Genomic DNA, 26338 nt, shown 5'->3' on the forward strand with positions numbered 1-26338 from the left:
ACCACTTCGGCGTGTTCAAGCAAAGCTACTTGTGGACAGCCGGGATATGGACGCAACATTCCGTTTTGACTCCAGTTTCATGAAATAACAAAATTGTTTGGTCTGGGCACGTTCAGTTGAAAAGGAAAGATCTTTCGAGTCACCCGTTTGACCTTGATGATCCATGACTTCCTTTAAATCTCGCCTCAAGGTATATCTTTCGGTTTGTCCAACACCCTGGAGAAAGAATCACGGGAAGATTGAGCGCCGTGGTAGCACAGACGGCCCCTTGGGTCGGGAAGAGCACAGTTGAATGTGTGGTGTTTCAAGCACCGAGTCCACAGTTGCTTTGTGGCTTGGTGTAGCAGCAAGCCGCGCTTTCTTCACGAATTTACGCTTTTGTTGGAACCCAGAAAAGTGTGATAGCCTCCGAGCTCTCTCCACGTCCATCTGGGCCTTCGTAACGTCACTCCCGCTCCTCACAACCTCCTCCGAGAATGCCAATGGCACTGCTGCTAGCGGCATTTCTTCCACTGCGTTTGGCTCGGCGCTATCGTATCCAAGAAACTCCATCCGCGTGTAAATGTCGTCGACAACGCGAGGGACCTTCTCGTAGCTGCAAACACAAAGTAAACACACAAAGTAAACAGGACTGCCAACCAAAAGGGAATGTAAACTCGTCACCTTGAGCGCACGACTCGGTCAGCAAACTTGACAAGGGGCGCCTCCTCCGTGAAGATATCACCACCAAGGCTGAATTGGATGTCATACAGAAGCTCACAGACTTGCTCCGTGAACTCGGCCTCCATGCCCGGTGCTTGACCAGCGGCTAGCATTTCAAGCCGAAGCTGGATCTGAAGCGTGTATCTGGAGGGCAATCCAAGTCAGTCAGAGAGAAAACATGAAACGAGAAAACATACTCGTTGAGTTTGTGATCCATCGAATGGCTGCTGCCGCCTTCCGCATATTTGAAGGACAACTCCTTGGGAGCCAGGAGGAGCAAGTTGTGGATCGTTTCTGGAGGAGCACGACACGCCTGGACAGCGGCAGCCGTGTCCCTCACGAGCTTCCCTGCGTCGAAGTTGCCGGCACTGATGCAACCTTCAAGCCTTTCGGCTAGAGAAGAGGTATACGACTCTGCCATGTCCTGCGAGACGTCCATTGCTGGATCATTGTCATCCTGTTCTTGATGCTTGCAATCACCTGGTCCCGTGTCGGGTGCAGCAACGACTTGTCCAGACGTGCTCTCTTGCCACCGTTGTCTCTTCCAAGCTTTGAAAACTCCCGGGTACATGGACTCTTTGAACACCGGGTCCATCCAGTCCATCCTTGCATTCTGGAGCAGCAACTTCATACACCAGCTCCACGCCTCGTTCCAGCTACCTGAGAGCAGCCGTGTGCATGGCTGCTTTGCGTCGTCCGAGGCATTCGAAACTCTCACGCTGGTGAGAGCGTCTTGTCCTGTGACTATACGTAACGTGGCCGACGAGATGGACAGTGGCTCCAGAAATCCTTTCAGCTGTCTCGTCGTCCCACCCTGCGTAACCTCCATATCCACGAGAGCAACAGCAACTTGACGTGCCAGGAAGAGCAGGATCAAGCTGAGCTCATGCTGCTGCCGGCAGACGAGCTCCTCGGGCAAGTGCTCAAGCCTTTGTAGCAACTCGCGTCTCGCGCTTCCAGTAAGCTCCTTGCCGACCCCGCTCCTTTGCCGATGCTGGTACACGACGTATGTCTCGACTACTCTGTGCTGCTGCGCCGAGGCCACAGTTCGATCGCTGCGTGGAAGCACGGCAGTGAGAGCAAGACGAATCTTGGAACACCCGTGCTCGTCCAAACTTGTGCTCTCACCCAGTGATGTGATGCCAACGTCACATACAAACCGGTGCTTGTCCGAGATGCGCACACGGAGCTTGGCTGGAGGAGTAAGATGGCGCTGGGTGGTGCGTGGGAAAACTAGCGGCAACAAAAGCACTGGAAGGAGGAGACGGTGTGGCATGACGAGGGTGGCGACGAGGAAGGTGTCCACGGAGGAGAAACCCCAGGAAGAGGAGGAGGAGCTCTTGACAGCTTGGAGCAAATCCATCAAGGTGGCGGCTTCTCCCGGCGGCTGGAACCAAAGAGCGTGTACGTTCTTCTTTTCCAAGAGCTTGTGGAGAGAAGCGATTCTTCGCTCTTCTTCGGGAAGCCCGGCCGTGTCCGAGGACGAGGAGAGGAATGCATGGAGCTCTTGCCGGGATGGCGCCGTGGACAGCACTAGCAACAAGCTCGGGCGGGTGATGGGTAGCAGCATCGACTTTCCGCGATCACCATTGTCGTCGAGCAGCAGCGGATCCCACGAGTAAGCAGTGAGAAGCGGCAGTAACGCATTCGCGATGTGGAATGCCCAGGCATGGCGAGGAGCAGCAGCAGCGTGATCTTCCTGAGCATCTCCCACTAGTAGCTTGTCCACGCAATCCCGGAATGCCTTGATGCTACGCTCGTTTCTCGCCGACGCGAACGGCGCCGTCCCAGCTCTCCCCAGCACACTCGTCGACGCCCCAGACGCGAGCGAATCCAAGAAGGTGAATGCCCACATTGTGTTGCTGTTGCTTACCATGGCCAAGATCCTGCGCACCAAGCTCTCCAAGGCACAGCCATAGCTGCGCGCTTGCCCGATCAAATGCCGCACGTCCACCGCCACCACCACTCGCTCCACCTCCATTCTGCCCTAGCATACTCCACCAAGGAGCAAGCAACCCTACTCCCATTCCTCTTCTTGATCTAGCTAGCTAGCTATGGCTGACCAAGGAAGCTTACTAGACGGGCGGGAAGAGCGAGTAGCGGCGGAGCTCCTTCCTCTGCTCACACTCCCTCTTAACGAGGCCACAGCGGCACATATGATCGAGCTGGTCTTCTGTGAAGACGCCAATGTGATCCACCAGCGGCGGGTACTTGGATGCCTCGAGCGCCTTGCGCTTGTCGAGCACGGCCTGGGCTAGCGGCGCCCAGTATGCGCGCTTCCTGTGTGGCGACTGCGTGACGATCCAGCGGAGATAGGAATTGGGCACCGATTCCAGCTCCCGCTTCTTGTACCGCCCAAAATCGAGGATGTAGAGTGGGCCGCTGCTGGCCACGAAGATGAGCTTCTTGTGTCGATAGCCCGCCGGAAGGAGCCTGCGAGGGAGAATGCTAGATTCCCACGCCCGCGCAAGCGACAGTGCCATAGCCATAAACCCTAGATCCTTCGAATCTTTCTAGCACAAAAGTCAGTGATTAAAGGTGGTAGTTAACTTTTGCTTGTATAGACAGGGCGAGATCATCGACGGCAGGTCTCCTCGCTCTCTTCTCTCTCCAGTTGCAAAACAAAAGAGGACTAGAGCTAATTTACAAATACCTTCGGGAGCGTGATCGCGAACGAACGAACGAACGAACGAGCAGCTGGAGCATGAGTGGAGAGCGAGGAAAACCAAAAGTGTTGCTGCTGCTGCTGCCGTCTTTGCCGAGTTAGCAAGTCTTTGCTGGTGTTCTCAGTGGAGCTTCGATCCAGGAGGAGTTGAGGTTGGTTCTACTCTTTTCGCACTCGAGTTGCACAAAATGTGTTCTCAGGCTTGTTTCCTCTATCTATTCCATGCCACAAGCAAGAAGTTAGCACGTCGCCAACAACAACCACAAGCCACGCACCTCTAATGCAGCTAGTCTATCCAGTAAGGCACCGCACTCTTCAAGTGTAGCCTTTTCCTGTTTGGCCACCTCCGCAAGCCCCGAGATAAGACCGTCCATCTTCTCAGTCTGTGACAGCGAATAAAGTTAAAAGACAAGGAAACAGGGAGCATGCATACCTTAGGCATGAGATTCACAACAGCCGACCCCAAGGATCCCATGACATCCACCGTACAGCATAAAGCGTCCCTAATAGCTTGGACGTCGGCCTGCACATCGTCAACAATCTCGTCGCATCAGGAAAAGAAGAAGAAAAAGGAAAGAATTCATTACCCTTGCACCGGCAGTCACAGGTACCCTCAGCACTGCAGCCTCTAGAGCTTCCATCGCCCCAGACAATGCAGCCGAATGCTCGGCGTGAAGTGCCGCCCAGCTCTCTAGGTGAGGGCCCTTGGGTGGTATACATATGTCAGCCTCAACGTACATGACAACAGCATAATGAGTTTCACCTGAGACGAGAGAATCGCCTGGAGTTTTCTCGCTTGTCTCGCTTGTTGCAGCTTGATCCGTTTCATGGCTACAGACTTTCGAAGCTCCGACGTTTGCAGCCACGCGTTGTAGATGGACCTCTGCCAAATGTTATAGAATGGAATCAGTCACCAGGAAAAGAAAAAGAGTTAGAGACGTTCACCTCTGCTATGGCCCTCTGAGCATTTTTTGCAGCCTCCGCTCGAGCGTTGACAAAGCACCACTGAAGCCAGCGGTTGTGCAGTATACGCAGATACTGAGCTTCTTCCTGTTGGCTCATAGCTTTCTTTCCTTTGCGCATGTCCATGGGAAAATGTAGCAAGCTGGAAATGCTGCTAGCTCGGCTGCTGTGCCCGCTTGGTGGAAGCTGAAACGATGGAATCCTCGTCCTGGTGGGACTCGGAATACTTCGAAATGGGGAGGATACCAGCATCCGGGACGGGGACGGTGGCTGCTGCGCCGACAGACGGGAGGGTGACATCGCCGTAGACTGCGAGGCAGTCGAAACCGACAGACTCTTCAACCGGCGAACATTCTTCCCTCCCAACGTAGAAAAATCTTGGTCCGTCAGCGAGCAGCCAACTATGTCACCCTGAGAGAGACGCCTCGACCTGGCTGTAGTGCGCTTCACAGACCCGGAAGAAGTGACGGTGGTGGCACCGGAGCCCGACGAAGATAGGCTCTCGCAGTCCGAGAGGTTATCCAGCGATGGTTGGCTCTCCAAACTTGCTAGTTCCGTTTCATCAGGAAGCTGTCGAACAGACTCGTCAACCTGCTGTTGATGTTGGGCCATGTCTCGGCCTCCGCCACTTTCAAGGTCCCGTTTGGGCCTTCCCCTGCTCTCCGAGAGCATATGCCGAGATACACTTTGTGGCGAGTCAGGCAACGGGCCATCGTTGATCGACCTTGTCAAACTGCGTATTGGAGGTGTACGCTTTACCGGCCGAGTGGTACCATTCATGGCTCGTCCCTGCACCACTAGACCTGTCATCTTTCCACCTTTATCTTTGTCGGAGCTAAGATCTACGCTCCGGCTCAGTGCTTTCGGAGAGTTTCCAGCAGACCACCTGTGCACACCGGAGTTGTCTTGAGGCCGTGCATTCTCAGCCTGATCCGTTGTTGGCCGCCGAACAGGAGTTCTCTTCCTCTCTGGTGTCCCCTTCCTGTCAGACGGGGCCTTGTCCGAAGATAAGCTCCTGCGGATGCCATTCTCGGCGGGCCTCAGAGTATGATCCAGCTGCAAGGATGCGGATAGAGCGTGGGTGGAGGGCCACAAGCGCTGAGCCGAGCGCAACGCATCTGCATTCCCCGGCCCAGAAGAAACTCTCGGCACCGTTCTCGGAGTACCTGGCCGGCCACTGCTGCCGCTAGTGGTTGACGAAGACGAGGCTGGCGAGTCGGGCCTCTTGCGCTCCGCCGACACTGCTCGCTTGGGGCCTTCCGGGCCATTGGAGCTGCGACCGATGAGAGGAGAAGGAAAGCGGCGAGCTGGAGTGGTGGGAGTCGGGGTGGGAATGGAGGTCGGTGTGGTGGACTTGTACCTGGAGGTGATTTCCCTGCTGCGGTGTTGCTTGCGTAGGATCTCCCCATTGCCACTAGAGCCTTTGTCTGCCAGAGCTGGGATGGAATCCCCTCTTTGTTGTGGCACTCCTCCTGTGGCTGTGGCTGTGGCTGTGGCTGTGGCTGGTGATGACGAAGACAAAGCAGCGACCATGATCAACCAGTGCTGCTATCGCCGAGCTTCCGCTTCCTCATCTGCCCCTGGCCTGCCCTAAATTAGGGCATGCGGACACGCGACCGGGATTCTCCTCCTCCCCGCGCTCTACATTCTTTCTCGAATCTCTCCCCCACTGTTAAGATCCGCGGAGCTGCCAATTAAAGACGATCAACGGGGAAGATCTGAGGCCCGGAAAGAGGGAAAGCCTACCTGCATTGCGAGGGAGGCCGCAAGAAATGGCGCATTCGCCATGCGCGATGGCACAGATTCGACATGCGAGCCAAGAAGCCTCCAAATTTCCCGCAAAGAAAGATAGATCAGGACCTGCGCAGCAGAGCACGATTATCAATGTCTCGCGGCCGCCCGACCCGATGATCCCATCTCGGCTCAGCAGCGAGTACCTTCTTCTACATCCTACGCGCGGCGCCTAGTCGTGCACCGCCGCTGGAGCCCTAGACCCACTGCCACTACTGCTTGGAGGCGGCGATGGCGATGGCGCTGGCTCCTCCTCCCTGCTCCGCCCCAACACACACGGCCAGTAAAAAGAGATTACTTACCACTCCGTATCAGGAGTTTTGGACATGATGGCGCTCGTACGGCAACGCTACGAGGTGGCCCATTTTCCCGGTCACGGGGCGCATACATTTTATCTTTGGAGGGTTTTAGCTAGGATTCTTGGCTCTGGCTCTGGCGCCATGGAGGAGGCCATGGAGCTACTGTCCCGGGAGGCGCGCGAGCTCTCGCTGGGCAGCCAGGTGGAGCGCGTCGCAGCGCCCGTGTCTCCGCTGCGTTTCCTTCGCGATTTCGTCATGCCGGGTAAGCCGTGCATTGTAACGGGCGGCATCCAGCACTGGAGCGCTCTCCGCAAGTGGTCCAACGATTATCTTCGCGCAGCGCTTGGGGATCAGCAGGTCAGCGTCCATTTCACTCCAGATGGCCGCGCAGACTCAATCGTCGACGTGCGCGGCATGGAAATGCTACCAGATGCCGACGGCGGTGGCGACGGCGATCTGGATCCCATCGATGGCGACCAGGAAACGCTCATGTTCGTCAGCGCTCACGTCCAGTCGATGCCTTTCGCCCAAGCTCTGGAAGCTGTTCTCGGCAAGAGAAGCAGTAGCAACGTAGCCTACCTCCAGCAGCAAAACGACTGCCTGCGCACAGAGTACTCGCGGCTGATCGACGACGTGGAGGCCGACATCCCGTGGGCGACTCAAGCGCTGGGCTCACTGCCCGAGGCTGTCAATCTCTGGATTGGCAACGAGAACTCCGTGACATCCTTCCACAAGGATCACTACGAGAACCTGTACGCTGTTGTGGCGGGGGAGAAGCACTTCACGCTGCTGCCACCCGTGGACGTCCACAGGCTCTACATCCGTGACTACCCCGCCGCAAGCTACGTGCCATCGCCGGTAAAATTCCTTGCTCGCTAGCTGATATATATATGCGTAACAGGCACAGCAGGAGGACGAGCGCAAGCTGGTGATGAGGAGCGATCGCCCGCGGAGAATGGTGCCGTGGGCGAGCGTGGATCCCGAGTGCCGCCATCAAGACAAGCACAAGTTTCCCAGGTACTTCAGCAGCGGAGGTGGCGAGCCGTTCCACTGCACAGTTGGAGCTGGAGAGATCCTTTATTTGTGAGCTCCTCCTCTCAAAACAAACTCCATTGAATGATCTAACTGCGCTGCTCGCGTGTGTGTGTGTGCGTGTGTGTGTAGGCCCAGTATGTGGTTCCACCATGTCACTCAGCGGCCCGACTCGGGAGGCAGGACAATCGCCATCAATTTCTGTAAGTCGTTTGTTAGCGCCGTGTCCCTCCTTTGCTTTTTCTTTATTTGGCTTGTTTTCTCTCTCCAGGGTACGACATGGCGTTCGATATCAGATACGCATACTTCAACTTCCTGGAATCCTGTGTCAACAAGAAGAAGAACACCACTATCGAGTGATATATATATATATATATATATATCACTATCACTCACAGGTACCTTTTACTCGTGTCTAGGGCTGATAGATCAAAGCGGAGTTTTAGGGCTTTGTAGTGGAGCTGGGAGGAATGCAGGCGGGAGAGGGCGCTCCAAGGCGCACAGGCGGCGGTGGGAGTCGCAGGAGAGTGGTGGTGAGCGATGACGACGATGGCGAGGGCGAATGCGTGAGTGGCAAGAGGAGTCGCAGGGCTGTCATTGATCCGGGGGACGAGGACGATGAGGAGGAGAGCGTGGCATTGAGGCCTAGAGCTGACGATGGCCTGGCGATCGGCCTGGAGGAGGACGATGCGTCCATCCGGCTTCTGCAGGGAAGGCCCCAGGATGTGATCAAGCACACGCTGGGGAAATGCGAGAGGATCACTGCCAAGCTCCGGAGTGCGCTAACCGAGGCCGCGAAGCTCGTCTCTCATGTAAGTTTATTTGCTCTCTTTCTTTCTTTCTTTCTTTCTTTCTTTCTTTGCTCGAGATTGATTCTTTCTACTCGCAGGCCGAGGTACAAGCAGCGTGCCAGATGGCTGGCTCCAACAAGGATCAAATGCTCTGCCCTTACCAAGTTGTGGGGGTTAACTTCCTTCTTTTGCTCTATCGCAAGCGTCTAGGCGGAGGTGAGCACCGCTTTTCCTAGTACCAGTGCTGCTTCTCATCCTTTTTGCCCATCGCAGCGATCCTTGCCGACGAGATGGGCCTAGGAAAGACTGTGCAGGTAAGTAGGCAACTTTGGTCTCCCGGAAATACGCCAAACGTGATCGTGCTTGCAGGCAATTGCGTTTCTGGCGCTTATAAAGCACCTGGATGGCGACGCTGGTCCGCATCTCATCGTCACTCCCGCTTCGGTCCTAGAGAACTGGCAGCGGGAGCTCGAAAAGTGGTGCCCTGCCTTCACTGTCATTCCATTCCATGGTAACGAGCGCAGTGCCTTCAAAGACGAGCTCCTGTCTGCGGCGAGGTCCGACAAGCCACCCCCGTTTCACGTGTTCTTGACCGGCTATTCTCTCTTCGAGCGAAAGAGGTAGGCGGATACTTGGCTTGCTTTCTCCCACCAGTTTTCCATTTCGCCAGTGCAGCGTCCAAGGATGATCGCAGCATGCTGAGGAAGTGGAAGTGGAGCTGTATTGTCATGGACGAAGCGCATCTTCTCAAAGATCGCACGAGCTACAGGAACAGGAACCTCAAGTCGCTAGCCCGGCGGGCTTGCCACCGCTTGATGATAACCGGGACCCCTTTGCAAAACGACCTCCAGGTGCGTTTGTGGATGTAACTTGCGCTGAGTCTCCGATTGTCTTTTTTCTCCCTCTCCAGGAGCTCTGGTCATTACTAGAATTCACAATGCCGGCCATCTTCACAAACTGCGAGTTCGATGCGATCCTGGACAACAGAAATGGGAGAAGGGTGTTGACTGCAGATAACATCGACCTTATCAAGCAGATCCAGGCCATACTTTCGCCATTTGTTTTACGTCGTGTGAAGGCCGCCGTGATGGATCAACTGACACCAAAACTTCAAAAGGTACGCGTACCTGATCCTATCTGGTGCAGTATTTCATCTTTTACGTTCTACCGTATGTCCAGGTGGAATCGGTTGACATGGTGGAAAGCCAAGATGTTGCATACAGGGAAGCGTTGGTGGAGTATCGACAGTCTTTTACGTCCTCGTGTCCCCAACGGCAGGTTTCGAGCATCTTCACGCAGCTTCGAAAGGTTTGGTTGAGTTTGTGTCCAAGTCAGGAGTGCGTGTGGCTTGCTGCAGCTGGCGAACCACCCGCTGCTCGTCCGACGAATCTACACGAATAATGACGTGGAGAAGCTGGCCAAGAGGTGCTTTCAGCATGGCATTTTTGGCAGTGAGTGTACACTGGAGCGCATCGTCGAGGAGCTCAGTAGTTACAATGACTATACGTTGCACAAGGTACCGACAAGCACCCATATAAAAATAAACTGTGTCTTGTGGTGTAGCTCTGCTGTACGCATGGGATGTTGGCGAGCCACTCCAAATTGCGTGACAAAGATGCCCTCGAATCTGCAAAATGCCAGGTGAAACCATGCCTTCTGTTATGTTTTGTGTGCCTAACGAGTTTGTTGTTGCAGCTCCTGGTGAAGCTTCTCCCTCACTTGCAGAGCGCAGGTCACCGGCCTTTGATATTCAGCCAGTGGACAGGAATGCTGGATATCCTCGAGTGGGTGCTCCAGGTTATGAATCTCAGCTACAGGCGTCTGGACGGGAGGTACGTACCAAAGCTCTGCGTTGCAGTGAATGATCCATGATGCTAGCTGTTTTTCTCCTTGCAGCACTCAAGTTTGTGAGCGACAGAGCCTGGTGGACGATTTCAACAAGGAGCTCGACATATTTGCGTTCCTGCTCTCTACTCGAGCTGGTGGCCAGGGTCTCAATCTCACGGGCGCGGATACTGTCATCATCCACGACGTGGATTTCAACCCGCAGATGGACCGCCAAGCCGAGGACCGGTGCCACCGAATTGGTCAGTCCAAGTCCGTGACAGTCTACAGGTATATGGTTTTATGGTGTGTTTGCAAGCTGCTTATGTTTTTCTTGGCTCAGGCTGGTGACCAAGTCGACGGTTGATGAGAACATATTTGGGATTGCGCAGCGCAAGCTCGTCTTGGATGCTGTTCTCGAGGGCGATGTGTCGTCGTCGTCGCCGTCCGCTGATGAAGACGAGAGAACAATGGGACAGATATTATCGATGATATTGAGTTGATCGCTTCTTAAAATGTGTATAGACCTCGGAGGATTATTTGGAGGAACACAAATGTGGTGCTCGGATTGACGCCGATATTATATGGCTTTGAGCCCTAAACCACGCACTTTGTAAAATTTATAATGAAAATTAAAAAAGATAAAAACAAACTTTTTGATTCGGAGTCAGGAGCCTGTTCCAACATCCACCGTGCGCGCACAGTATCAACTGGATCAGCCTGTTATCAGATTTTTGTACCCTTCATGCAACTATAGAAATGCACCGGTACCATATGAGACGCGACTCCAGCTTGGACCTTCAGCACTGAGCCAGAAATTTCTTAAACCATGATCCATCTAATGGATCTAGTCGATTTTATACACTAGAAATTAATGCTGTGTGGTTGACAAACCCCATAGCCCAACGCCTCTGAATCTCTCCTCGATTGCACTTGCAGGAACCAAAGTTACCATGGTCCAAATCTTGCGTCCCACCACTTCGTGTTTTCTCGCATGTCAAGCCTAATTTTTCAAGCTTGTGTTCTTCGAAGTCAAACTGCACCAGATGGCAGCTCCAGCACCTGGAAGAGAATATATTGAAACAAAGAAAAGTAGAAGCTTTACAATCACACCTTTGACATGGCTTAGAGAAGGCTAAGCCTGCATAGACTTGACCCGTGCCGCCAGCTCCCTTACCTGACTCCGCAGCCGATCAGGAGCACAGAAAAAGTTGACAAACACCTGCTTCTCCCTGCCAACCTCATGAGGGTGGTGTTTGACAATCTGCATGCAATGGATTAACGGTGAGACTTTCTAATCAGCCCGTACCTCTGCCTTCTCCCGGTGCTCGCGAGTCACTTCCTCTATTGCCAAGGAAAGCTGGGAATTCACCTTTTCCATGTCCGCCAGCTCTTTCATCAACGGCTGTTCGGCGGCGCAGCACGAAACTGAGTGTTAGTACGAGCAGAGCGGGCGGGTTTGCATACCCAAGGAGTTAGAATTGGTTGCGCAGTCGTCGATGACGCAAAGAGAAGCTGCTGCATTCTTCTGATGATGGTCAGGCTGCAACAAGCCGAGCAGTAGATTGAATATGGCACCTGTGATAGATTGTACTCACAGCTCGCTTATGCATTTCGCTTTGTCCTCAGTATTGTCAAGCTCCAGTTGTAGGGATTGCAACTCTGCCTGCAAGTTGTTCACCTGCTGGACTAGACCTGGAACTGACACGTAGATTGGAATGGCTCCCTGTTCATCTGTAAGCCAGGCATGAGTCTCTTTCGCGTTTGCGGCGCATCCTTACATGTATATATGTTCAAGAGGTCTCTAACGCGATGCAGAAAAGTGTCGCGATCATCCACAGCGCCATGCTCTTGTGCTTCGGCACCCGCTTGCGACAATGACAGACACCGATCCTGAGAAACCACAAAAACAAGGGCCCGTCAAACAGGTCAGGAAATGTCATGCGCCATCTCACAATGCGCCCGATGGTAGCCTGGGTGTACCCGTCGAGCTCTGACTCTATTGCCCTCAGCAGCTCAAATGCACCGTTCATAGATCTCCTCTCAAGATGGCAAGCGATCTCAAGGAAACGATGCCGAGCGAGTTGGCAGACCAAGTGGCTGATGAACTAGCAGGCACCCACCAAAATTCGTTAAAACAAGCGCGAGATCATCAACTTGAAAGCTCAACCCGTTTCTGTTGCGACATGTAGTACTCCTGCCGCATGACCTTGAGGTCATAGTCTCCTGAAAACACATTGCCAGCACTGTTAGCCGCAGATAAAAAGTGTAGGTGATCACCTTGTAAAATATACGTGTCTTGAAGTTGCGCGAGTTCCCAGCACAGTGAAGGAACAGCCTGCGGCACAACATGAGTTACACGCGGTCTGGAAAACTCAAAGACTTGCCTCAGAAAGCAGCTTGTCCTCCTTCAAAACAAGTGGATGCAGCTCGCTTCCTACATCTGCATTCCTCCGCCTTCACTACTAGACTCGTCAACCGACGCAGCTGGAATGGAGAATGCCGCCTACCTTAAGGAATGAAGATCTGAATGGACATACGCTTGATCGGCGGAAGCCTGCAACTTGACTGTCGCAAGCACTGCCAGCTGCTTCGCCTTTTCAACTTGAGCGTCAATCCACTGTCTCTCGCTTATGCCGAAACTGTCCTATTCCAGAAAGAACAAGACAAGCAGTTACAGCAGAGCTAGCACGTAAGAAGTGACAACGTGCGTACATGGAGCGCAGGCGCTGCAGTTCCAAAACTCGCCTATGGTGGCTCTTCTCGGAGTCTCCTGAACACGAGGAGAGCCAGTCAGTCTGGAGAAAGCAAATGTGCCGGCCGTGTTTACCTTGCGTTACCAAATCATCAAGTGTCACCCACGAACATTTAGACTTTCCTTCTTCGGCTACTAACCGGGAGGGACCCTGTGACACGCGAGCATCGTTAAACCGGCGTGGTGCTCATGCACAAACTGTGCCTTACCACATCAAACTGCTTCACAAACCACTCGTTGAGCTGTTTGGTACAGGCTTGATCTTGAACCAAGAAATGACCCAAGTCGGCAAACGAAAGAAAGATCCCTTGCTCTGCAGCCGCCAAAAATCCCGTGCAAACGTAAGAAAACATAGAAAGAACAAGCAAAGCACCTTCCCCCGAGTGATAGTGCGCAAGCTCTCTAGCGGACGAGGCAAGCTTGTCAAGGACGGTGTTCATCTGCGAGTGAATTGTGGATGCCTAGCCAGCAGAGAGAAGACGAGAGAGAAAGTTACCTCTAAGTTGCGACTAGCCAGCTTCTCCTCGGCGACCATCATCTGGTTGCCTGCGGCGGATGCGACAGCAACTCTGGCTCTTCGCCCTTGCATGAGCGACGACGTGTAGGCAGTGAGCGAGTCCATGTGTGCTTGCAGAAGCTGGACCCTCCGCTGCAATGCGGAAGCCTCTTCTTTGAGGCAGTGCGTGCCTTCCCTGGGGAAAGAAAGCCGAGGGAGTCAAGAAAGAGGAAGCTGGATGGATTACCGGATCTCCTTGAGGGACTCCTCAGCACCCAAGACGGCCTCCTGTGTTGATCTCTTGCTCTCAAACGCGGAGATGCTGCCGTAGGCAAAATCCAGGTCCTCGCCCTGGAGTCGCGCACGCTGGATGGATGGCACGAGAAAAGAAGCGCAAGCTCACCTGGAGAAGCTTTCCTTGGCTGAGCAGCTGGGTGTAGTGATGGAGCTCGGGCACAGTGAGCACATTGGAGGTTCGCAGATTGGTACACAGCCAGTCGAGGAGTGGCCTCGTCTCTTCGTACTGGAAGGGCCACTCGTAGCTGTCTGGATCCAGCATTTGCCAGGAATCATAGCCGAGATCGGCCAGGAGCGTGCACAGCCTCGCCCCGCTCATTGCCGCGCACGCAAAAGCCCTAACACTCCAAATTTTTTAGGTCATCCACCGTTACCCAGGATCGCTCGCCATGGGCAGCCATCCATCCAACAAGCTTGCCACCGATCAAGCCCACGTCTCTCCAAGTAGGAGCGCGCGCGCTCTCGTTCCCTCATTTCCAACTTTCCCACCTCTTTAATTCGCAGGGCTCGTCCTCAATGACTTTCTCTCTCCGAGGTCCAGCGTCTCAGCTCCTGCTCGAATGAATGCCTCGGTCTGCGATGGGTGAGTCGCCCCTGCGCATTCTCATTTTTCCACTTGATCTGTGTGTTTGTGTGACCATCAGTAAAAAGGCCTGGAAGGTGTCGAGGCCATTGCCGGTGAGAAGGAAAGAGTTGATGCAAGACAGCCTTCGCAGCCGGTTCATGGAGGACAAGGTAAGCTATACGGTCATAGAAAACCTCTCAACGTTACCAGTGCCACTTCAGGCACGGAAGCTCCAGGATGCCAATGACGCAGATGAGATTTGGACCTACCATCGCTGCAGGGACTTCGAAGCCAAGGTGAAGGAGGCCGCCATCGCGATTCCTATTTCCGACTGTGGTGGCTGACAACCAACTAGCTTGACTTTGTGAAGTGTAGGATCCTTTGGAACGGCGCCTGCTAGAGCAAGGCATCACTCCTGTTTACGATCCAGCGCACAGGGACGTTCCGTGCTTCAGGCAACTCGTGCCCGACATCCTGGACTTTCGAGTATTTCTCAATGCTCCGGGCCCCAAGAGCGGTGGCCACTTCCAGTGCCACATATACAGAAAGCACGAGCCTAACATGCTCTACTCAAGGTATTGCATCTACGCTCACTCTCTCCATATAACTTGTGCTGCTACCAGGTACAAGCTTTGCCTGGGCGAGAGGGACCGCTTTCTCTTGTCTGCCAGGAAGAGGAAAAAGAGCAGGACCAGCAACTATGCCATTTCTATAGACGAGAACGACATATCAAACAAGACAGGGAACTACTTTGGAAAGGTGGTGGAGCTCTTGTCCTCGCTCAGCTCATCTTGACAATGTGTCCTGTCTCGCAGCTACGTTCCAATTTTGTGAGGACCGAGTTTTTGGTTTATGACAAGGGCCAGCGCCCGTCATTTGAGCCTGGTAAATGGTTGGTCCTTGAGGCTTTCTAACACCTCGGCTGGCTGCTCGGGCTTTAACGCGCGCTGGGTAACTTGACAGTTTGTCGTCCAAGAGCGTGAGAGTGGAGGTTGGCGGCGTGATTTACCGGAGAAATGTGTTTGGAAGAGGGCGCGGGAGGATGACGGCCGTCATACCTGCATTGGCTGAGGACCTCAAGCCTTGTGTCTTCCAGCCGCTGACAAAGGGCTCAAGTACCATCCTTGACAGGTACAAGAGCGGTCGAGAGCTTGACAGGATGACGGTCTTGCACAACAAGTGCAACGTTGAAGAGCGCCACGGCCAGGCCTCGAAACGGAACTTTCAGGTTTGAGTGATTTTAATGTCTTATCTGCAGCTCTTCTTCTGTGGTGGCTCCAGCTGGTGGCAGAGAACGCGCGGAACTGCATTGCTCTCCAGTTCATAAAGGTGCTTTTATTATTGTAATTTCTCTTGGTGCGCAGCATGACAATGTCATGGCACCCAGGTTGACAAGAATATCTACACAATGGACTACAGATATCCAATATCAGCATTTCAGGTAACTCCTGAAGCGAATTAAACTACATCCCCTTAACAATAACAATGTGTATGCGTAGGCTTTTGCGTTGTGCTTGTCCAGCCTCGACCACAAATGATAGACGAGAGAAGAATCAAAGGCGAGAGATTTGCAAGGGTCGCATGTCCTCGGCCGCCATTGCAGGTTGGAAGAGCTCCAGGCACTTGCCGCGCTCAACGAGGCCCTTGCGACACTCTGACGCCGCGAGTGCCCCAGTGGCGAAGGCACCGTGCACAGTGCCGGGAAAGCTCGCGCTAGTGGCTTCGCCGGCAAAGAAGAGTGTGTCCACCGGAGCCCGCAGCTGCTCATACAGTTCGTGTTGCTTCCCAACCATGTCGTAGGTATAGCAACCCAGAGAATTGATGTCGGACCCCCAGCGTGATACCAGGAACTTGACCTGCAATGCACACCCGGGTTCCGTCAACCTTGACAAACCACGAGGAATGAAACTACTTACAGGTTTGGCGGCATTTGGAAGGATTTTCTGCAACAGGCCGAATGCAAAGCTCGCAGCTTCCATATCCGACAGCTTCTCAATATCGTCCGCGAGGCGGCCAGCGGGCATGTACACGAGGACGGGATGGCCCGTTGGCTTGTGCAGATTCAAAAAGTAGCTGCAGCTGTACGTTGTGGAAGCAACCACGCCCAGAAACTCCACATTCGGCCAAAACACCACGTCAAAGCATAAAGCAATCTTGTTCTCATTGCCAAGTCCAAGGCCGGCAAAAGCTTCTTCCTTCCAAGCCGGCAGTCGCGGCTCGAAACGGATGATTTTGGCCTTCAAAACACCCGCGGGAACAGCCACAACTGCAGCGTCCGCCTCAAACACTTGGGAATCCTCGGTAACAATCTTCACTCCTTGACTGTGTCGAATCACTTGAACGACTCTGTTGCATACCAAAACATAAGCAACCTGTGCGTGCGAATGGGGCTTAACTCACTCACCTATGGTTGAGCCGAATATCTATACCCTCCGCTAGATGTCGAACGACGGGGAAATACCCCCGGACCATGAGCCCGTGGCCCCCTTCAAGCAGCTCCTCCTGCGCACCAAAGTGTTCATAACTAAGCCCTCTGGGCCAACAAACAACATACCTCGTCCCAACATCGCACAGATATCTGGTCAGCGTCCGCTCCAAACCAGCCTTCTAGCCTACATAGATACCACTCGAGTACTTTCCTGGCCAGGCCTTCTTGTCTACAATGCAGTTGTTAGTAGTCTATCACACCAATTCAGAAAATCGCCACTACCTTAACTCTGGATGCCTTTCCAGCACGACCGAGAATGCCTTGGACACAGAGATGTCCTCGGGAAATTCTTCTCTAATCTTTTTGGTCTGAAACAAAAACACGTCAGTCGCAGAAGCTGCAAGTCCCAAAAACGCGTACCATCTCTAAAAGCGCTTCAAACGACTCGCCAACTCGAAAGACCAGCTCCGGTGGAACTTGGACCCCGTCCATATCAAACAGTGCATAGCTGGAGGAAAGGGAAAAGTTCAGTAAAGCTTGAGCAACGAAGCCAGCAACAAGATTTCAGGTTGGAGATATGGCGTAAGCAGGTGGAGATTTCACCTGTGAGAAATGGTGGTTACTCGGGCTTGCTGCTAACCATAGCCACCAGCCACCATGCTCATGAGAATGCACCTACAGATGCAGCCTAAACACACACAAAGCAACGTGCCTTTCCAAGTCATGGTCATAGAGAACAGAGTTATCGCCGCTGGTGCGGTAAAGAGGCAGGCCCAAGCGCCCAATCACGGACGCCAGAGGATTGTCTTCGCTCACGCCGTGTAGCCTGCAAACACGCAAAGGCAAGTTAAAATATCCGGGGCAAGAGATTGCTAGCGTTTACCAGGACGCGCCCATGTCAACTGGGAAACCGAACGAATAGTCGGTGTGAACTCGGCCTCCAATCCGGCCACGCGATTCCAGAACCGTGACCTGCCAGCCCCCCCATTGAGCTCGGTGCTCTTGATTGACATATAGGAAACCGACACCATACCTTAAACGAAGCCTTGTGCAGGGCCCTTGCGGCTGCGAGACCCGCGACTCCAGCCCCAACAACAATCACAGACGGCGGACCATCATGGACGTGGCCTGCGCAGTCTCCAAGCGTAAGCAAGACTGATCCGGGAAAGCGATGACACATACCTCCTTTGTTTTGCGATGCTGGAGCCATATAGCAGTGCAAGGATCTGGCAGATGGACGAATCTAAGACACGGGCGCGCTGCCCTGTATTAACGGCTTGACTATCAAACACAAGTGAAGATACTTGAAAGGAAAGACGAGGAAGAGGAACATAAAGAAGACAGGATTGAAAGGAGTCATGCGGCAGGCGGCGCGCATCAAGCAGCAGCAGGCATACACACGCGCTCCCTCTCTCTCTCTCTCTCTCCGCCTCCTGGAGATTTACCACCAGCAGCCCTAAACCCCCTTTTGTAGGCACCCGTTAGCTGTCCACGTGTCAGTCGGCGGGTGGACACGTCGACACCGTGTTGGAGCAACAAAGCCCTCGTCATGAAAATGCAAAGCTAGCTATAGGGCGCATCAAGTTCCTTACCTTTGCAAGCAACTATGATAAGAGAGGTCTTGTCTTCTGGAAGATGATGGAATGGAACCAAGGGTAGGTAGAATTTAAATAGTGGAATTGCCTTTATCCACATCATGTGGCAATTTTGTCAAATTTGGGGCTAGACTCGTTGGTAGTGGATCGTTACAGCTATGGAGGAATCGTCGTCGGACCAGCACATATCGGGCCTCGCCGTGCTCGACTACATTGGGTTCAAGCTCACGTCCGCGACACCCGAGGGCGTCCACGGCACCTTCGTCGTCTCCCGCAACTCGTGCCAGGTGAGCCACCGTCGTGAATCCATACTCACGCAGGCAGAGCGTTGTTGATCAGCCGTTTGGCGTGCTGCACGGCGGCGTCTCGGCCTTCATTGCCGAGGCCGTGGCGAGCATGGGTGCCCAGATTGCTTCCAAGTGGGAGCGCGTCGCGGGAATCGAGCTCAACATCAACCACCTGCGGGCGGTACCCCTGGGCCACCGGGTGACCGTCGACGCACTACCCCTTCTCGTCGGACGCCGGATACAGGTGTGACACAAACCAACCAAATTTTCCTTTCTTTGCCTGCGTGATCATCATCATCATCTGTTCTGTATAACACTATGCCCAGGTCTGGGAGGTAAAACTATGGGCGCCACCGGCTTCTTCTTCTTCTTCTCCTTCGGATTCTTCTTCTGATCCTTCCTCCACCAATTCCTCAGTCATTGCGGTTTCCAGAGTGACGCTTGTGGTCGGTCTCCCAAACGCTTCCAAAGGGGCTCACTTCAAGGACGTTGTGGCGGCCAGAGCCAAGCTGTGAAGAAGCTATGCCCAACTAGGCATAGAATGTCGATAGTGACGACAACAATGACGAACGAAAACGCTTATAGTTACCTCCAGGGGCTAAACGTCGTCTTGGACGTGGTACATGGATTTGAGCTTGGCCACGCTTGCATCCTCACTCTCCAGGCTGTGCAACATCTTGAAGTAGCTGCTCATCTGCTTGCCCTGCGCCTCAGCCAGTGCCTCCTCCGCCTCTGCGTGAAGCTGCTGGCTTTCTCCTGAGACCATCAAACAAGAACCAAGAGATTCCAGACCTTGCAAAGAGTGTCCATCTCCCGCTTGTGCTTGTCATGCAGCCGCTTGAGCTGCGCAAGCTCCGGCGATCTCACCACCCTCATCTGCGTCTCCCTGCCACGCCTCGGCTGCTGCTTACAGCTGAAATGCCCGCTGCCATGCACGGCGGTCACGGGCCTGGGCGTGCCAGCGATCATCACCAGGAACTTGTGCAGGTGCGTCACCACGTTGTCGGCATCGGCCGCGCTGCCCATGGTCACCAGTGCGCGCCCAATCCCCAGCTGCTGCTTGGGATCAACGGGGTTCTTGACAAGCTCTACCGCCCGGACGTCTCCAAACTGCCGCAGCGCCGCCTCCACCGCAGCGGCGCTCACGGCGGGGGCCAGGCCCTCCACAACAACGACATGCCGCCGCGGATCATCGTCCCCTCCCGCGCGCGTCGCGGCAGAAGAACACATGATCATGAACGGGCATAAACCCTAGCCCGGGAAACTAGGGCTTTTGGGAGCAAGATGAAGCCACCGGCTATCCTGTCGTGCCTGTCCAACCATTGCATCCTCCAGCCCAGCTCCGACGACGACGCCGCTGCTGGTGATGCTGCTGGTGATGCTGCTGCTGCTCCTCCTCTCCCCGCGCCACTCCAAGTGCCCGCTAACGAGGTAACAGGTTCTACATTCTCATATGCGGAGTGGCATTCTCATCGCCACGGGCTCCTTTGCAGTGCGCGGGCTGCCCCAAACAGATCAAGTTCGACTCGGTGCCTCTCCATGGCGGCTTCACGCTTCTCAGGGTCAGTCCCCCTTTGTTCCTCGTTGTGATCTCAGCCAGCGCGCCATGCAAACACAGGGCCGAATCAATGCGTCTGAAATACTTGGCATCTCCAACTCGGACCTCGTGCCTGGGAAATACGAAGGTGTGTGTGTGTGTGTGTCAAGTGGCCCATTTTTCTTTTCTCATTCATCACTCCTCCTGAAGGTGGCTTTAAGCTGTGGGAATGCGCCATCGATCTCGTGGACACTTTGAGGCGCGAGATTCAAGACGGGCAACTCTCATTCCGGGGCAAGCGCGTTCTGGAAGTACGTACGATATTGTCTACTGCCTGCCTGTTCTAGAGTAAGGAAAATTGGCTTTGTCTCAGGTCGGGTGTGGCCATGGTCTTCCGGGAATCTTGGCGTGCATCAAGGTCAGCTCGGGTCTAGCTCGGGTCTAGCTCGTCATTTGAAGCAACCGGTGGTGAACTTTGCTCGTGTTTTGGTGGCAGGGCGCTTCTGTTGTCCACTTTCAAGATTTCAACGCCGAGGTGTTGAAGTGCTTGACGATCCCAAACGTGCATGCCAACCTCGATTACGCTCGTGCTCGGCTGTCCCAGTCCACTGATGCGCTCACGCCCACCAGGTCAACGGTGATTGCTCCCGAAGTCCAGTACTTTGCTGGAGACTGGGACAACGTTGGCTGCCTGCTCTCCACGGTCAAATCAAGTGCGGACGATCGAGACACCACCGACGGTAGCAGTGCGGTCACGGATGCCTCGGAGCCGGAGATGATTCGGAGTGAGAGCCAAACGGAGCTCAGCAAGAGTAGAAAGCGGTCCGGAAGCCGGGCTTGTGACAGCAGGAGGGAAGAGAGCGTGGACGAGGGCGGCTACGACGTTGTTCTCATGTCGGAGACCATATACTCGGTGTCTTCGTTTCCCAAGCTCTATGCTTTGATGGCTAAGGTATGCACCGCACCGCACCGCACCGTCTTTCTTTACACAAGGAAAAAAATCTGGCTTTGCTTGCTCAGTGCCTGCGGCCATATTATGGAGTGGCATATGTTGCCGGCAAGAAGCACTACTTCGGCGTGGGCGGTGGAACTCGACTATTTAAGCATATGGTCGAGGAGCAAGGTTTGTATCTCGTTTGCTAACAGAAAGAATAACACTCGGTTTCGTGACCCAGGTGTCCTGGGAGCTCATCTCGTTGCCGAGTTTGCGGATGGCTCGTCGAATGTAAGAGAGATATGGAAATTCTTCTTCAAGCAATAAGAAACAAGGATGAATGCTTGTGGCGGCTTGGGCTTGGACCGGAGAGGCTACATCCATGCGATGAAGTCGTGCCGGAGTTTGTCAGTGGCGGAGAGCATTCATTCCCAGGTCCAGCACCTTCTCCATGCCGACGTGCAAATGTCCAACATGCTGCTTCACATGTATGCCAACTGCGGGAGCGTGGAGCGTGCGCGTGCCGTGTTCGATGGGATCGCGCCCCGGGCCAGGAATCTCTTCTCCTGGGTGCTCATGCTGTCCGCGTATGCCCGAAGTGGGCATACGCGTCAGGCGCGCCAGGTGTTTGAAGCCATGCCCGAGCACGACCTCGTGTCCTGGACAAGCATCCTGGATGCTTACGGCCGGGAGGGGATGCTGGGCGAAGCATGGCAAGTGTTTTGCAGCATGCGCCAGAGGGACCTCGTCTCCTGGGCAGCGATGCTGGCGGCCTTTGTAGCAAATGGGAGGCTCGATTGCGCCAAGCGTATCTTTGACGCGATGCCGGAGAGGAACCTCGTGTCGTGGACGTCTATGCTGTCAGCGTATGCTCAAAGGCGGCATCTGTACAAGGCCAAGCGAATGTTTGATGGGATGCCCGAGAGGGACTTGGTGTGCTGGACGGCGATGCTGGTGGCCTATGCACAAAACGCAGTCGTTGAGCAGGCCAAAGCCGTGTTTGATGCAATGCCGGAATGGGAGCTAGTGTGCTGGAACGCAATGCTGGCGGCGAATGCTCAAAACGGGCGTGTGAGCGACGCAGTGGCCCTGTTCGCCTCCATGCCTGAAAAGAACCTGTGCTCTTGGAACACACGCCTGTCCCTGGAAGCGGACAGTGGTAGCATGGATCGGGCCAAGCAACTGTTCTTGCATGAGATGCCTGAGTGGAACGTGGTGACCATGAACGCGATGGTTACGGCGTATGGTCAGAACGGGCACCTTGTCGAGGCTCGGCGTGTGTTTGATGCCATAGGAAAGGAGAGGGATGTCATCTCTTGGAATGCCATGCTCACCGCTTACGCCCAACACGGTGGTGGCATGGAGGAGGCAAAGCTCGTGTTTGACAGCATGCCGGAGCACAACCTCGTCTCCTGGAATGTCATGCTGTGCTGCTACGGACAGCACGGACACGTCGGGCAGGCCAAGCGGATGTTCAGCGTGCTGCAGGAGCTTGAGCAGTGTGACCTCGTCTCTTGCAACAGCATGCTGTCGGCCTATGCGAGCTGCGGGGAGCTGGAGCAAGCCCAGCTCATGTTCGATTCGATGCAGGAGAGGGACCTCTTCTCGTGGAACATACTCCTATCGGCTTATGCGGCGGCGGGGCGCACGGTGCAAGCCAGGCAAGTGTTCGGGCGCATGCCAGAGCGAGCCGTCGTGTCGTGGAATGCGGTGCTGGCGGCGTATGCGCAGCGCGGTACCGCCGGCAGTGCGAGTGAGGCGCTGGAGGTGCTCCACGGCATGCTGCTGGTGGAGATGCCCGACGAAGTCACCCTCGTGTGCGCGCTGCTGGCGTGCAGCCGCCTTGGCCAACTCGCCACCGGGCTGCACTTGTTCAGATCCATGGCCAGCGACTTGCAGCTGCTGCATGCCACACAAAAGCACTACGGCTGCATGGTGGACGTGCTGAGCCGTGCTGGCCATGCGGAGGCGGCCCGCGATCTGGTGGCGGCGATGCCGTTTGTGCCCACTGCCCAGGAGTGGAGGTGCCTGCTCATGAACAGCAGCAGCGGCTCCAAGCTTGCGGCCAGCCGCGTGTTTGCGTTGGAGCCCAACGACTGTGCGGGCTACGTGCTGCTGGCCAACACCCGGAGCATGCCGCAAGCTGGGGCATTGGTTTCAACGGTGGGAATATGCCAGGGGGCATCTTCGGCCACGTAGGACGTACATGGGTCATTCATTATCGCCAGCGCTTGTGGAGAGGTAGAGGAGGGAGCGGCGCTGCTCTATCCAGGGCTTGCGCGTGCTGGAGGATCACAAATGCGCAATGCAATTGAGGTGGTAACAGTAGTAGTAGTCGATGCGCAGCTAGACTTTTAGTGGCAACGAGAGGGTGCTCGAATGGCTAGCAGCATGCCATCGACCGTGATGATTTCGAGCAGGATGGATTCGATCTGCAGGCCGTGCCTTGCTGCCAAGTCGGGCCTTCGCTATTGTAGGCCAAGAGCAGCAGCAGCAACAGCTCAGTTCTCGTCCACCAACAAGCTCAAGCTTGAGCCACTGCTCATCGGCGGAGTGATTAGTAGGCAGCAGCCCCGGGCATCATTCAAGGCAGAGACGTATGAAGCCAACCAAGGCGAGACGGCGCCGCCAAGTAGCGCCGAGCCAGCGGCTCCCATGAACAGGCTCAAGATTGGGATCTACTTCGTGACATGGTGGTCCCTCAACGTTGTATTCAACATCTACAACAAGAAAGTCTTGAACGCTTACCCCTTCCCATGGCTCACGTCCACGCTTTCCTTGCTCACTGGCTCCACGCTCATGTTTCTGTCATGGGCAACAGGACTCGTCGCTCCACCCGACACAGATGTGGAATTCTGGAAATCGCTCTTCCCGGTAAGCTCTCGCTCATGCTTAGCTAAACGAGAAATAACAATCTCTATTGTGTGCTCCTGTACAGGTAGCTTTGGCCCATACCATTGGTCACGTAGCAGCGACGGTGAGCATGTCCAAGGTGGCTGTCTCCTTCACGCACATTATCAAGAGCTCGGAACCGGCATTTAGCGTGGTGATCCAACGCCTTTTTCTGGGAGAGCACTTCTCCCTCCCCGTCTACCTCTCGCTGATACCGATCGTAGGTGGCTGCGGTCTTGCGGCTCTCACAGAGCTCAACTTCAACATGACTGGTACGCATATGAGCTTAGTGATTGAGCCGATCCGAGTTTCACGTCTTTCTTTCAGGATTTGTGGGGGCGATGGTGTCCAACATTGCCTTCGTGTTTAGGAACATCTTCTCCAAGAAAGGAATGAAGGCTGGCAAGGCAGTCGGAGGCCTAAACTACTACGCCTGCCTCAGCATCATGTCGCTGGTCCTCCTCACGCCGTTTGCACTCGTAGTGGAGCCACCACAGCAGTGGATCTCTGGGTGGAATGTTGCCGTCCAAAACGTTGGTCCTCAACTCTTCTGGTACGTATATTAGGCAGCGAGCGGTGACGCATCTCAACTCGTCTCACTAATGCAGGTGGGTCATGGCCCAGAGCGTGTTCTATCACCTCTACAACCAAGTCTCATACATGTCCTTGGATGAAATATCTCCTCTCACATTCAGCATTGGGAACACCATGAAGCGAGTCTCGGTCATTGTATCCTCCATAATCATCTTCCGGACACCGATCCAGCCCATCAATGCCGTAGGAGCTGCCATTGCCGTGCTGGGAACGTTTTTCTACTCGCAGGTACAGCATACGCTAGCTATTTAACTCAAGTCGTGACACCTTTTTGCTTACTCGCAGGCAAAGCAGTGATCAAACATGTATGCTTATTCAAAGTGTCAATTATGTACACAGGCGCAATTTACATGTCTATAAAACCTCAACCTTTCAAAGAGTACTTCCTGCCAGTAAAGGCTTGAAACTTTGCTTCCTTGGGAGCTTCTTCTTTCTCCTCACTGGGCTTCTCGGGTGGCTGTCACAAAGAGATAGATTACACACCAGGGATGTAACAACAACGAGTGTGGTCTCTACCTTTGGAGTTGCGTCAGCAGCATTTGCCGTTGCTGGCCCAAACACAAGCTTTCCATGCGGTCTTTGTGCGGGATCCGGAGCAGGAGGAACTACCTTAGGCTTTGGTGCGGAAACAGCCGGAGCCTCTTGTGTGGAAGGCACAGGCCACGCCTTTGGTGCCTTCCCATCTAGTCTCCTTCCAACACCCGTAAACGCGTTAAACTTGGGCTCCTCGGCCGCCTCAGCTTCTCCGTCAGCTGCTGCACGAATCACACACACTAGTTGTCTAGACGGTAAAGGCATGGACAGATTTGTCACCTGTGGCGGCCGCAGGCGGCTGCTGTGGTGGCGCCGCCCTCTCTGGCTCTTTGTAGTCGAGTGGCGGAGCAAAGTCAACCTCGCAGTCCGTTTCGATGATTGAGATTGCTGGTGCAGGCTTGGCTTCCACAATATCAATGTAGTACTTCTTGTTGTTGTACGCCACCATGATGTTGTCACCCACAGTGAGGCACGAGAAATTCCTCAGCGTGGTTTCTAATCTGCAAAGCAAGAAAAAACGGAATTTGGAGAGCTGTTAGCAGAGTAAGTACAAGGCTGGTGGCACCTCACTTACACAGCCTTGGGGTTGGAAATGTCAAGAAAGTCCTTGGTGTGAGGCTGCAACTTGACATAGCTGCCCTTGGGGAGCGTCGCGCTTTTCACTCTCACAAGGTCGCCCTCTTGAAGCAAGAGGTTTTGCATCATCTAGGAAGCGCCGTGTCAGCCACTTGGGGTGAAAACGATGCTGGTCTAGCTACACTCACCCAGTAAGGCATGATGATGATTCCTTCGTCGGCCACGAACTCGAGAACTCCGCAGTGTGATGTCCGCGACGTGGCGGGATTGTGCACCTCAAAGAGCATGGGATAGTCGATCCGTAACGACGCCAGGCGGTCCAGGGCGGACGGAGGCATGATCACTTTGTCGCCGTTCTCCAGATGAGGCTGGCAAGGAGAAGCGCACGTCGCAAAACCGGGTGGAGCGAGAGAGAGAGAGAGAGAGAGAAGAGTCTCTTACCTTGTCGATGAAGGAGGCGGAATAGCAGCGATAATTCTGCTCAAACGGCAAGGCCGAGAAATTGATGCCATATCCCCCGAAGTACTGCGGCATCACAAAGCACTGGTTTTCAGCTTGGTGTTGCTAGCAAAGAAGCCGCCGCGCTCACCATGGCTGTGGATCTCTGTTGCTCCGCGCGAAAACCCTAAGCCTTGCCCTAATCCGCTGGAATGATGTGGCTTTAAATCGCGTTCACGTGGCAGCTCCACCAGCCGCTGGATCTGGAAATTTGGGAATTCCCTGTCTCTCGACACACACACACACACCCACTGCACATGGTTTTTTTTTCTTCGTCCCCCGG

At 54.4% G+C, this 26338-nt stretch overlaps 12 protein-coding genes across 17 annotated transcripts; 6 read left to right on the forward strand and 6 right to left on the reverse strand.

Moving 5' to 3' along the window:
- Positions 1–75: 75 nt before the first annotated feature.
- Positions 76–2712, reverse strand: LOC112344442. Its single transcript, XM_024669217.1, has 3 exons — positions 900–2712; positions 664–846; positions 76–595 (listed from the first exon to the last, which is right to left on the reverse strand). Exons 1-3 carry the CDS (start codon positions 2681–2683, stop codon positions 229–231), a joined length of 2334 nt encoding a protein of 777 aa, XP_024524985.1. The 5' UTR covers positions 2684–2712; the 3' UTR covers positions 76–228.
- Positions 2713–3231: 519 nt separating this feature from the next.
- LOC9633082 (protein SNOWY COTYLEDON 3) lies at positions 3232–6391 on the reverse strand. The gene is made up of 8 exons (XM_024669223.1): positions 6268–6391; positions 6077–6190; positions 4313–6017; positions 4131–4250; positions 3955–4071; positions 3801–3890; positions 3643–3750; positions 3232–3582 (listed from the first exon to the last, which is right to left on the reverse strand). The coding sequence occupies exons 3-8, from the start codon at positions 5861–5863 to the stop codon at positions 3466–3468; spliced, it is 2103 nt and encodes a 700-aa protein (XP_024524991.1). The 5' UTR covers positions 5864–6017; positions 6077–6190; positions 6268–6391; the 3' UTR covers positions 3232–3465.
- A 21-nt stretch (positions 6392–6412) lies between these two features.
- Positions 6413–8016, forward strand: LOC9656508 (jmjC domain-containing protein 7). Of its 3 annotated transcripts, none has more exons than XM_024669283.1 (5): positions 6413–7278; positions 7322–7503; positions 7585–7655; positions 7724–7850; positions 7909–8016. In XM_024669283.1, the coding sequence occupies exons 1-4, from the start codon at positions 6448–6450 to the stop codon at positions 7810–7812; spliced, it is 1173 nt and encodes a 390-aa protein (XP_024525051.1). In that variant the 5' UTR covers positions 6413–6447; the 3' UTR covers positions 7813–7850; positions 7909–8016. The 3 variants fall into 3 exon arrangements, with proteins under 3 accessions (XP_024525051.1, XP_024525045.1, XP_024525057.1); XM_024669277.1 differs by having other exon boundaries at positions 7899–8015; XM_024669289.1 differs by having other exon boundaries at positions 7331–7503; positions 7899–8015.
- LOC9633083 (protein CHROMATIN REMODELING 19) lies at positions 7879–10725 on the forward strand. Its single transcript, XM_002960002.2, has 12 exons — positions 7879–8264; positions 8342–8459; positions 8517–8557; positions 8613–8863; positions 8914–9094; positions 9154–9360; positions 9423–9551; positions 9601–9759; positions 9807–9884; positions 9939–10075; positions 10140–10358; positions 10411–10725. Exons 1-12 carry the CDS (start codon positions 7923–7925, stop codon positions 10568–10570), a joined length of 2022 nt encoding a protein of 673 aa, XP_002960048.2. The 5' UTR covers positions 7879–7922; the 3' UTR covers positions 10571–10725.
- Positions 10726–10859: 134 nt separating this feature from the next.
- LOC9656505 (AUGMIN subunit 3) lies at positions 10860–13974 on the reverse strand. Its single transcript, XM_024669258.1, has 18 exons — positions 13722–13974; positions 13566–13669; positions 13319–13514; positions 13196–13262; positions 13032–13135; positions 12898–12973; positions 12783–12840; positions 12578–12709; positions 12455–12524; positions 12348–12405; positions 12238–12293; positions 12023–12175; positions 11849–11960; positions 11666–11801; positions 11535–11610; positions 11377–11472; positions 11181–11331; positions 10860–11129 (listed from the first exon to the last, which is right to left on the reverse strand). The coding sequence occupies exons 1-17, from the start codon at positions 13932–13934 to the stop codon at positions 11203–11205; spliced, it is 1836 nt and encodes a 611-aa protein (XP_024525026.1). The 5' UTR covers positions 13935–13974; the 3' UTR covers positions 10860–11129; positions 11181–11202.
- On the forward strand, positions 13950–15527 carry LOC9656506 (tubby-related protein 3). Its single transcript, XM_024674315.1, has 9 exons — positions 13950–14059; positions 14120–14198; positions 14260–14350; positions 14402–14476; positions 14556–14755; positions 14804–14939; positions 14996–15091; positions 15136–15408; positions 15462–15527. The coding sequence occupies exons 1-9, from the start codon at positions 14005–14007 to the stop codon at positions 15525–15527; spliced, it is 1071 nt and encodes a 356-aa protein (XP_024530083.1). The 5' UTR covers positions 13950–14004.
- On the reverse strand, positions 15501–18037 carry LOC9633235 (probable polyamine oxidase 2). Its single transcript, XM_002960665.2, has 10 exons — positions 17791–18037; positions 17642–17736; positions 17492–17580; positions 17321–17434; positions 17029–17116; positions 16891–16976; positions 16735–16837; positions 16585–16682; positions 16097–16526; positions 15501–16036 (listed from the first exon to the last, which is right to left on the reverse strand). Exons 1-10 carry the CDS (start codon positions 17816–17818, stop codon positions 15734–15736), a joined length of 1434 nt encoding a protein of 477 aa, XP_002960711.1. The 5' UTR covers positions 17819–18037; the 3' UTR covers positions 15501–15733.
- Positions 18038–18153: 116 nt separating this feature from the next.
- LOC9656509 (1,4-dihydroxy-2-naphthoyl-CoA thioesterase 1) lies at positions 18154–19118 on the forward strand. Of its 2 annotated transcripts, XM_024669316.1 has the most exons (4): positions 18154–18263; positions 18335–18490; positions 18543–18734; positions 18817–19118. In XM_024669316.1, exons 2-4 carry the CDS (start codon positions 18362–18364, stop codon positions 19003–19005), a joined length of 510 nt encoding a protein of 169 aa, XP_024525084.1. In that variant the 5' UTR covers positions 18154–18263; positions 18335–18361; the 3' UTR covers positions 19006–19118. The 2 variants fall into 2 exon arrangements, with proteins under 2 accessions (XP_024525084.1, XP_002960050.1); XM_002960004.2 differs by having other exon boundaries at positions 18158–18490.
- On the reverse strand, positions 19059–19740 carry LOC112344463. The gene is made up of 2 exons (XM_024669308.1): positions 19283–19740; positions 19059–19232 (listed from the first exon to the last, which is right to left on the reverse strand). Exons 1-2 carry the CDS (start codon positions 19724–19726, stop codon positions 19089–19091), a joined length of 588 nt encoding a protein of 195 aa, XP_024525076.1. The 5' UTR covers positions 19727–19740; the 3' UTR covers positions 19059–19088.
- A 33-nt stretch (positions 19741–19773) lies between these two features.
- LOC9633236 (histidine protein methyltransferase 1 homolog) lies at positions 19774–23284 on the forward strand. Of its 2 annotated transcripts, XM_002960005.2 has the most exons (8): positions 19774–19921; positions 19984–20052; positions 20109–20175; positions 20238–20338; positions 20401–20445; positions 20524–20979; positions 21048–21150; positions 21203–21306. In XM_002960005.2, the coding sequence occupies exons 1-8, from the start codon at positions 19775–19777 to the stop codon at positions 21286–21288; spliced, it is 1074 nt and encodes a 357-aa protein (XP_002960051.2). In that variant the 5' UTR covers position 19774; the 3' UTR covers positions 21289–21306. The 2 variants fall into 2 exon arrangements, with proteins under 2 accessions (XP_002960051.2, XP_024525007.1); XM_024669239.1 differs by lacking the exons at positions 19774–19921; positions 19984–20052; positions 20109–20175; ... (1 more) ...; positions 20401–20445; positions 20524–20979 and having other exon boundaries at positions 21049–21150; positions 21203–23284.
- On the forward strand, positions 23210–24829 carry LOC9656510 (glucose-6-phosphate/phosphate translocator 2, chloroplastic). The gene is made up of 5 exons (XM_002960006.2): positions 23210–23835; positions 23900–24125; positions 24181–24406; positions 24462–24675; positions 24733–24829. Exons 1-5 carry the CDS (start codon positions 23341–23343, stop codon positions 24742–24744), a joined length of 1173 nt encoding a protein of 390 aa, XP_002960052.1. The 5' UTR covers positions 23210–23340; the 3' UTR covers positions 24745–24829.
- On the reverse strand, positions 24742–26251 carry LOC9656511 (ubiquitin recognition factor in ER-associated degradation protein 1). 2 transcript variants are annotated; one of them, XM_024669302.1, is made up of 7 exons: positions 26147–26251; positions 25999–26082; positions 25746–25925; positions 25556–25686; positions 25261–25481; positions 24964–25199; positions 24742–24904 (listed from the first exon to the last, which is right to left on the reverse strand). In XM_024669302.1, exons 1-7 carry the CDS (start codon positions 26147–26149, stop codon positions 24812–24814), a joined length of 948 nt encoding a protein of 315 aa, XP_024525070.1. In that variant the 5' UTR covers positions 26150–26251; the 3' UTR covers positions 24742–24811. The 2 variants fall into 2 exon arrangements, with proteins under 2 accessions (XP_024525070.1, XP_024525064.1); XM_024669296.1 differs by having other exon boundaries at positions 24964–25202.
- Positions 26252–26338: the final 87 nt, after the last annotated feature.

Source organism: Selaginella moellendorffii, unplaced genomic scaffold (genome assembly GCF_000143415.4).
Source record: "Selaginella moellendorffii unplaced genomic scaffold, v1.0 SELMOscaffold_0, whole genome shotgun sequence".
Taxonomy (NCBI): Eukaryota; Viridiplantae; Streptophyta; class Lycopodiopsida; order Selaginellales; family Selaginellaceae; genus Selaginella; species Selaginella moellendorffii.

Coding starts and splice junctions, on each gene's coding strand:
- LOC112344442 (XM_024669217.1), bottom strand. CDS start 2,683: ATGGAGGTGGAGCGAGTGGTGGTGGCGGTGGACGTGCGGCATTTGATC. Junction 847..899: donor ATGGATCACAAACTCAACGA/GTATGTTTTCTC, acceptor ATTGCCCTCCAG/ATACACGCTTCAGATCCAGC. Junction 596..663: donor GACCGAGTCGTGCGCTCAAG/GTGACGAGTTTA, acceptor TTGTGTTTGCAG/CTACGAGAAGGTCCCTCGCG.
- LOC9633082 (XM_024669223.1), bottom strand. CDS start 5,863: ATGGTCGCTGCTTTGTCTTCGTCATCACCAGCCACAGCCACAGCCACA. Junction 4,251..4,312: donor CTCAGAGGGCCATAGCAGAG/GTGAACGTCTCT, acceptor AACATTTGGCAG/AGGTCCATCTACAACGCGTG. Junction 4,072..4,130: donor AGGCGATTCTCTCGTCTCAG/GTGAAACTCATT, acceptor ATACCACCCAAG/GGCCCTCACCTAGAGAGCTG.
- LOC9656508 (XM_024669283.1), top strand. CDS start 6,448: ATGATGGCGCTCGTACGGCAACGCTACGAGGTGGCCCATTTTCCCGGT. Junction 7,279..7,321: donor CAAGCTACGTGCCATCGCCG/GTAAAATTCCTT, acceptor TATGCGTAACAG/GCACAGCAGGAGGACGAGCG. Junction 7,656..7,723: donor GACAATCGCCATCAATTTCT/GTAAGTCGTTTG, acceptor TTCTCTCTCCAG/GGTACGACATGGCGTTCGAT.
- LOC9633083 (XM_002960002.2), top strand. CDS start 7,923: ATGCAGGCGGGAGAGGGCGCTCCAAGGCGCACAGGCGGCGGTGGGAGT. Junction 8,265..8,341: donor CCGCGAAGCTCGTCTCTCAT/GTAAGTTTATTT, acceptor TTCTACTCGCAG/GCCGAGGTACAAGCAGCGTG. Junction 9,095..9,153: donor CTTTGCAAAACGACCTCCAG/GTGCGTTTGTGG, acceptor CTCCCTCTCCAG/GAGCTCTGGTCATTACTAGA.
- LOC9656505 (XM_024669258.1), bottom strand. CDS start 13,934: ATGAGCGGGGCGAGGCTGTGCACGCTCCTGGCCGATCTCGGCTATGAT. Junction 12,406..12,454: donor AGGACAAGCTGCTTTCTGAG/GCAAGTCTTTGA, acceptor GTTGTGCCGCAG/GCTGTTCCTTCACTGTGCTG. Junction 12,294..12,347: donor AGACACGTATATTTTACAAG/GTGATCACCTAC, acceptor ATGTGTTTTCAG/GAGACTATGACCTCAAGGTC.
- LOC9656506 (XM_024674315.1), top strand. CDS start 14,005: ATGGGCAGCCATCCATCCAACAAGCTTGCCACCGATCAAGCCCACGTC. Junction 14,351..14,401: donor GCCGGTTCATGGAGGACAAG/GTAAGCTATACG, acceptor GTGCCACTTCAG/GCACGGAAGCTCCAGGATGC. Junction 15,092..15,135: donor GGTTGGTCCTTGAGGCTTTC/TAACACCTCGGC, acceptor CGCGCTGGGTAA/CTTGACAGTTTGTCGTCCAA.
- LOC9633235 (XM_002960665.2), bottom strand. CDS start 17,818: ATGGCTCCAGCATCGCAAAACAAAGGAG. Junction 17,581..17,641: donor TGCACAAGGCTTCGTTTAAG/GTATGGTGTCGG, acceptor GGGGGCTGGCAG/GTCACGGTTCTGGAATCGCG. Junction 17,117..17,320: donor TATGACCATGACTTGGAAAG/GCACGTTGCTTT, acceptor CCTTTCCTCCAG/CTATGCACTGTTTGATATGG.
- LOC9656509 (XM_024669316.1), top strand. CDS start 18,362: ATGGAGGAATCGTCGTCGGACCAGCACATATCGGGCCTCGCCGTGCTC. Junction 18,491..18,542: donor TCTCCCGCAACTCGTGCCAG/GTGAGCCACCGT, acceptor GTTGTTGATCAG/CCGTTTGGCGTGCTGCACGG. Junction 18,735..18,816: donor TCGTCGGACGCCGGATACAG/GTGTGACACAAA, acceptor CACTATGCCCAG/GTCTGGGAGGTAAAACTATG.
- LOC112344463 (XM_024669308.1), bottom strand. CDS start 19,726: ATGATCATGTGTTCTTCTGCCGCGACGCGCGCGGGAGGGGACGATGAT. Junction 19,233..19,282: donor AGATGGACACTCTTTGCAAG/GTCTGGAATCTC, acceptor GAAAGCCAGCAG/CTTCACGCAGAGGCGGAGGA.
- LOC9633236 (XM_024669239.1), top strand. CDS start 21,298: ATGAATGCTTGTGGCGGCTTGGGCTTGGACCGGAGAGGCTACATCCAT.
- LOC9656510 (XM_002960006.2), top strand. CDS start 23,341: ATGGCTAGCAGCATGCCATCGACCGTGATGATTTCGAGCAGGATGGAT. Junction 23,836..23,899: donor TCTGGAAATCGCTCTTCCCG/GTAAGCTCTCGC, acceptor GCTCCTGTACAG/GTAGCTTTGGCCCATACCAT. Junction 24,407..24,461: donor GTTGGTCCTCAACTCTTCTG/GTACGTATATTA, acceptor TCACTAATGCAG/GTGGGTCATGGCCCAGAGCG.
- LOC9656511 (XM_024669296.1), bottom strand. Junction 25,203..25,260: donor GCCGCCTGCGGCCGCCACAG/GTGACAAATCTG, acceptor TGATTCGTGCAG/CAGCTGACGGAGAAGCTGAG. Junction 24,905..24,963: donor CTGCTGACGCAACTCCAAAG/GTAGAGACCACA, acceptor TCTTTGTGACAG/CCACCCGAGAAGCCCAGTGA.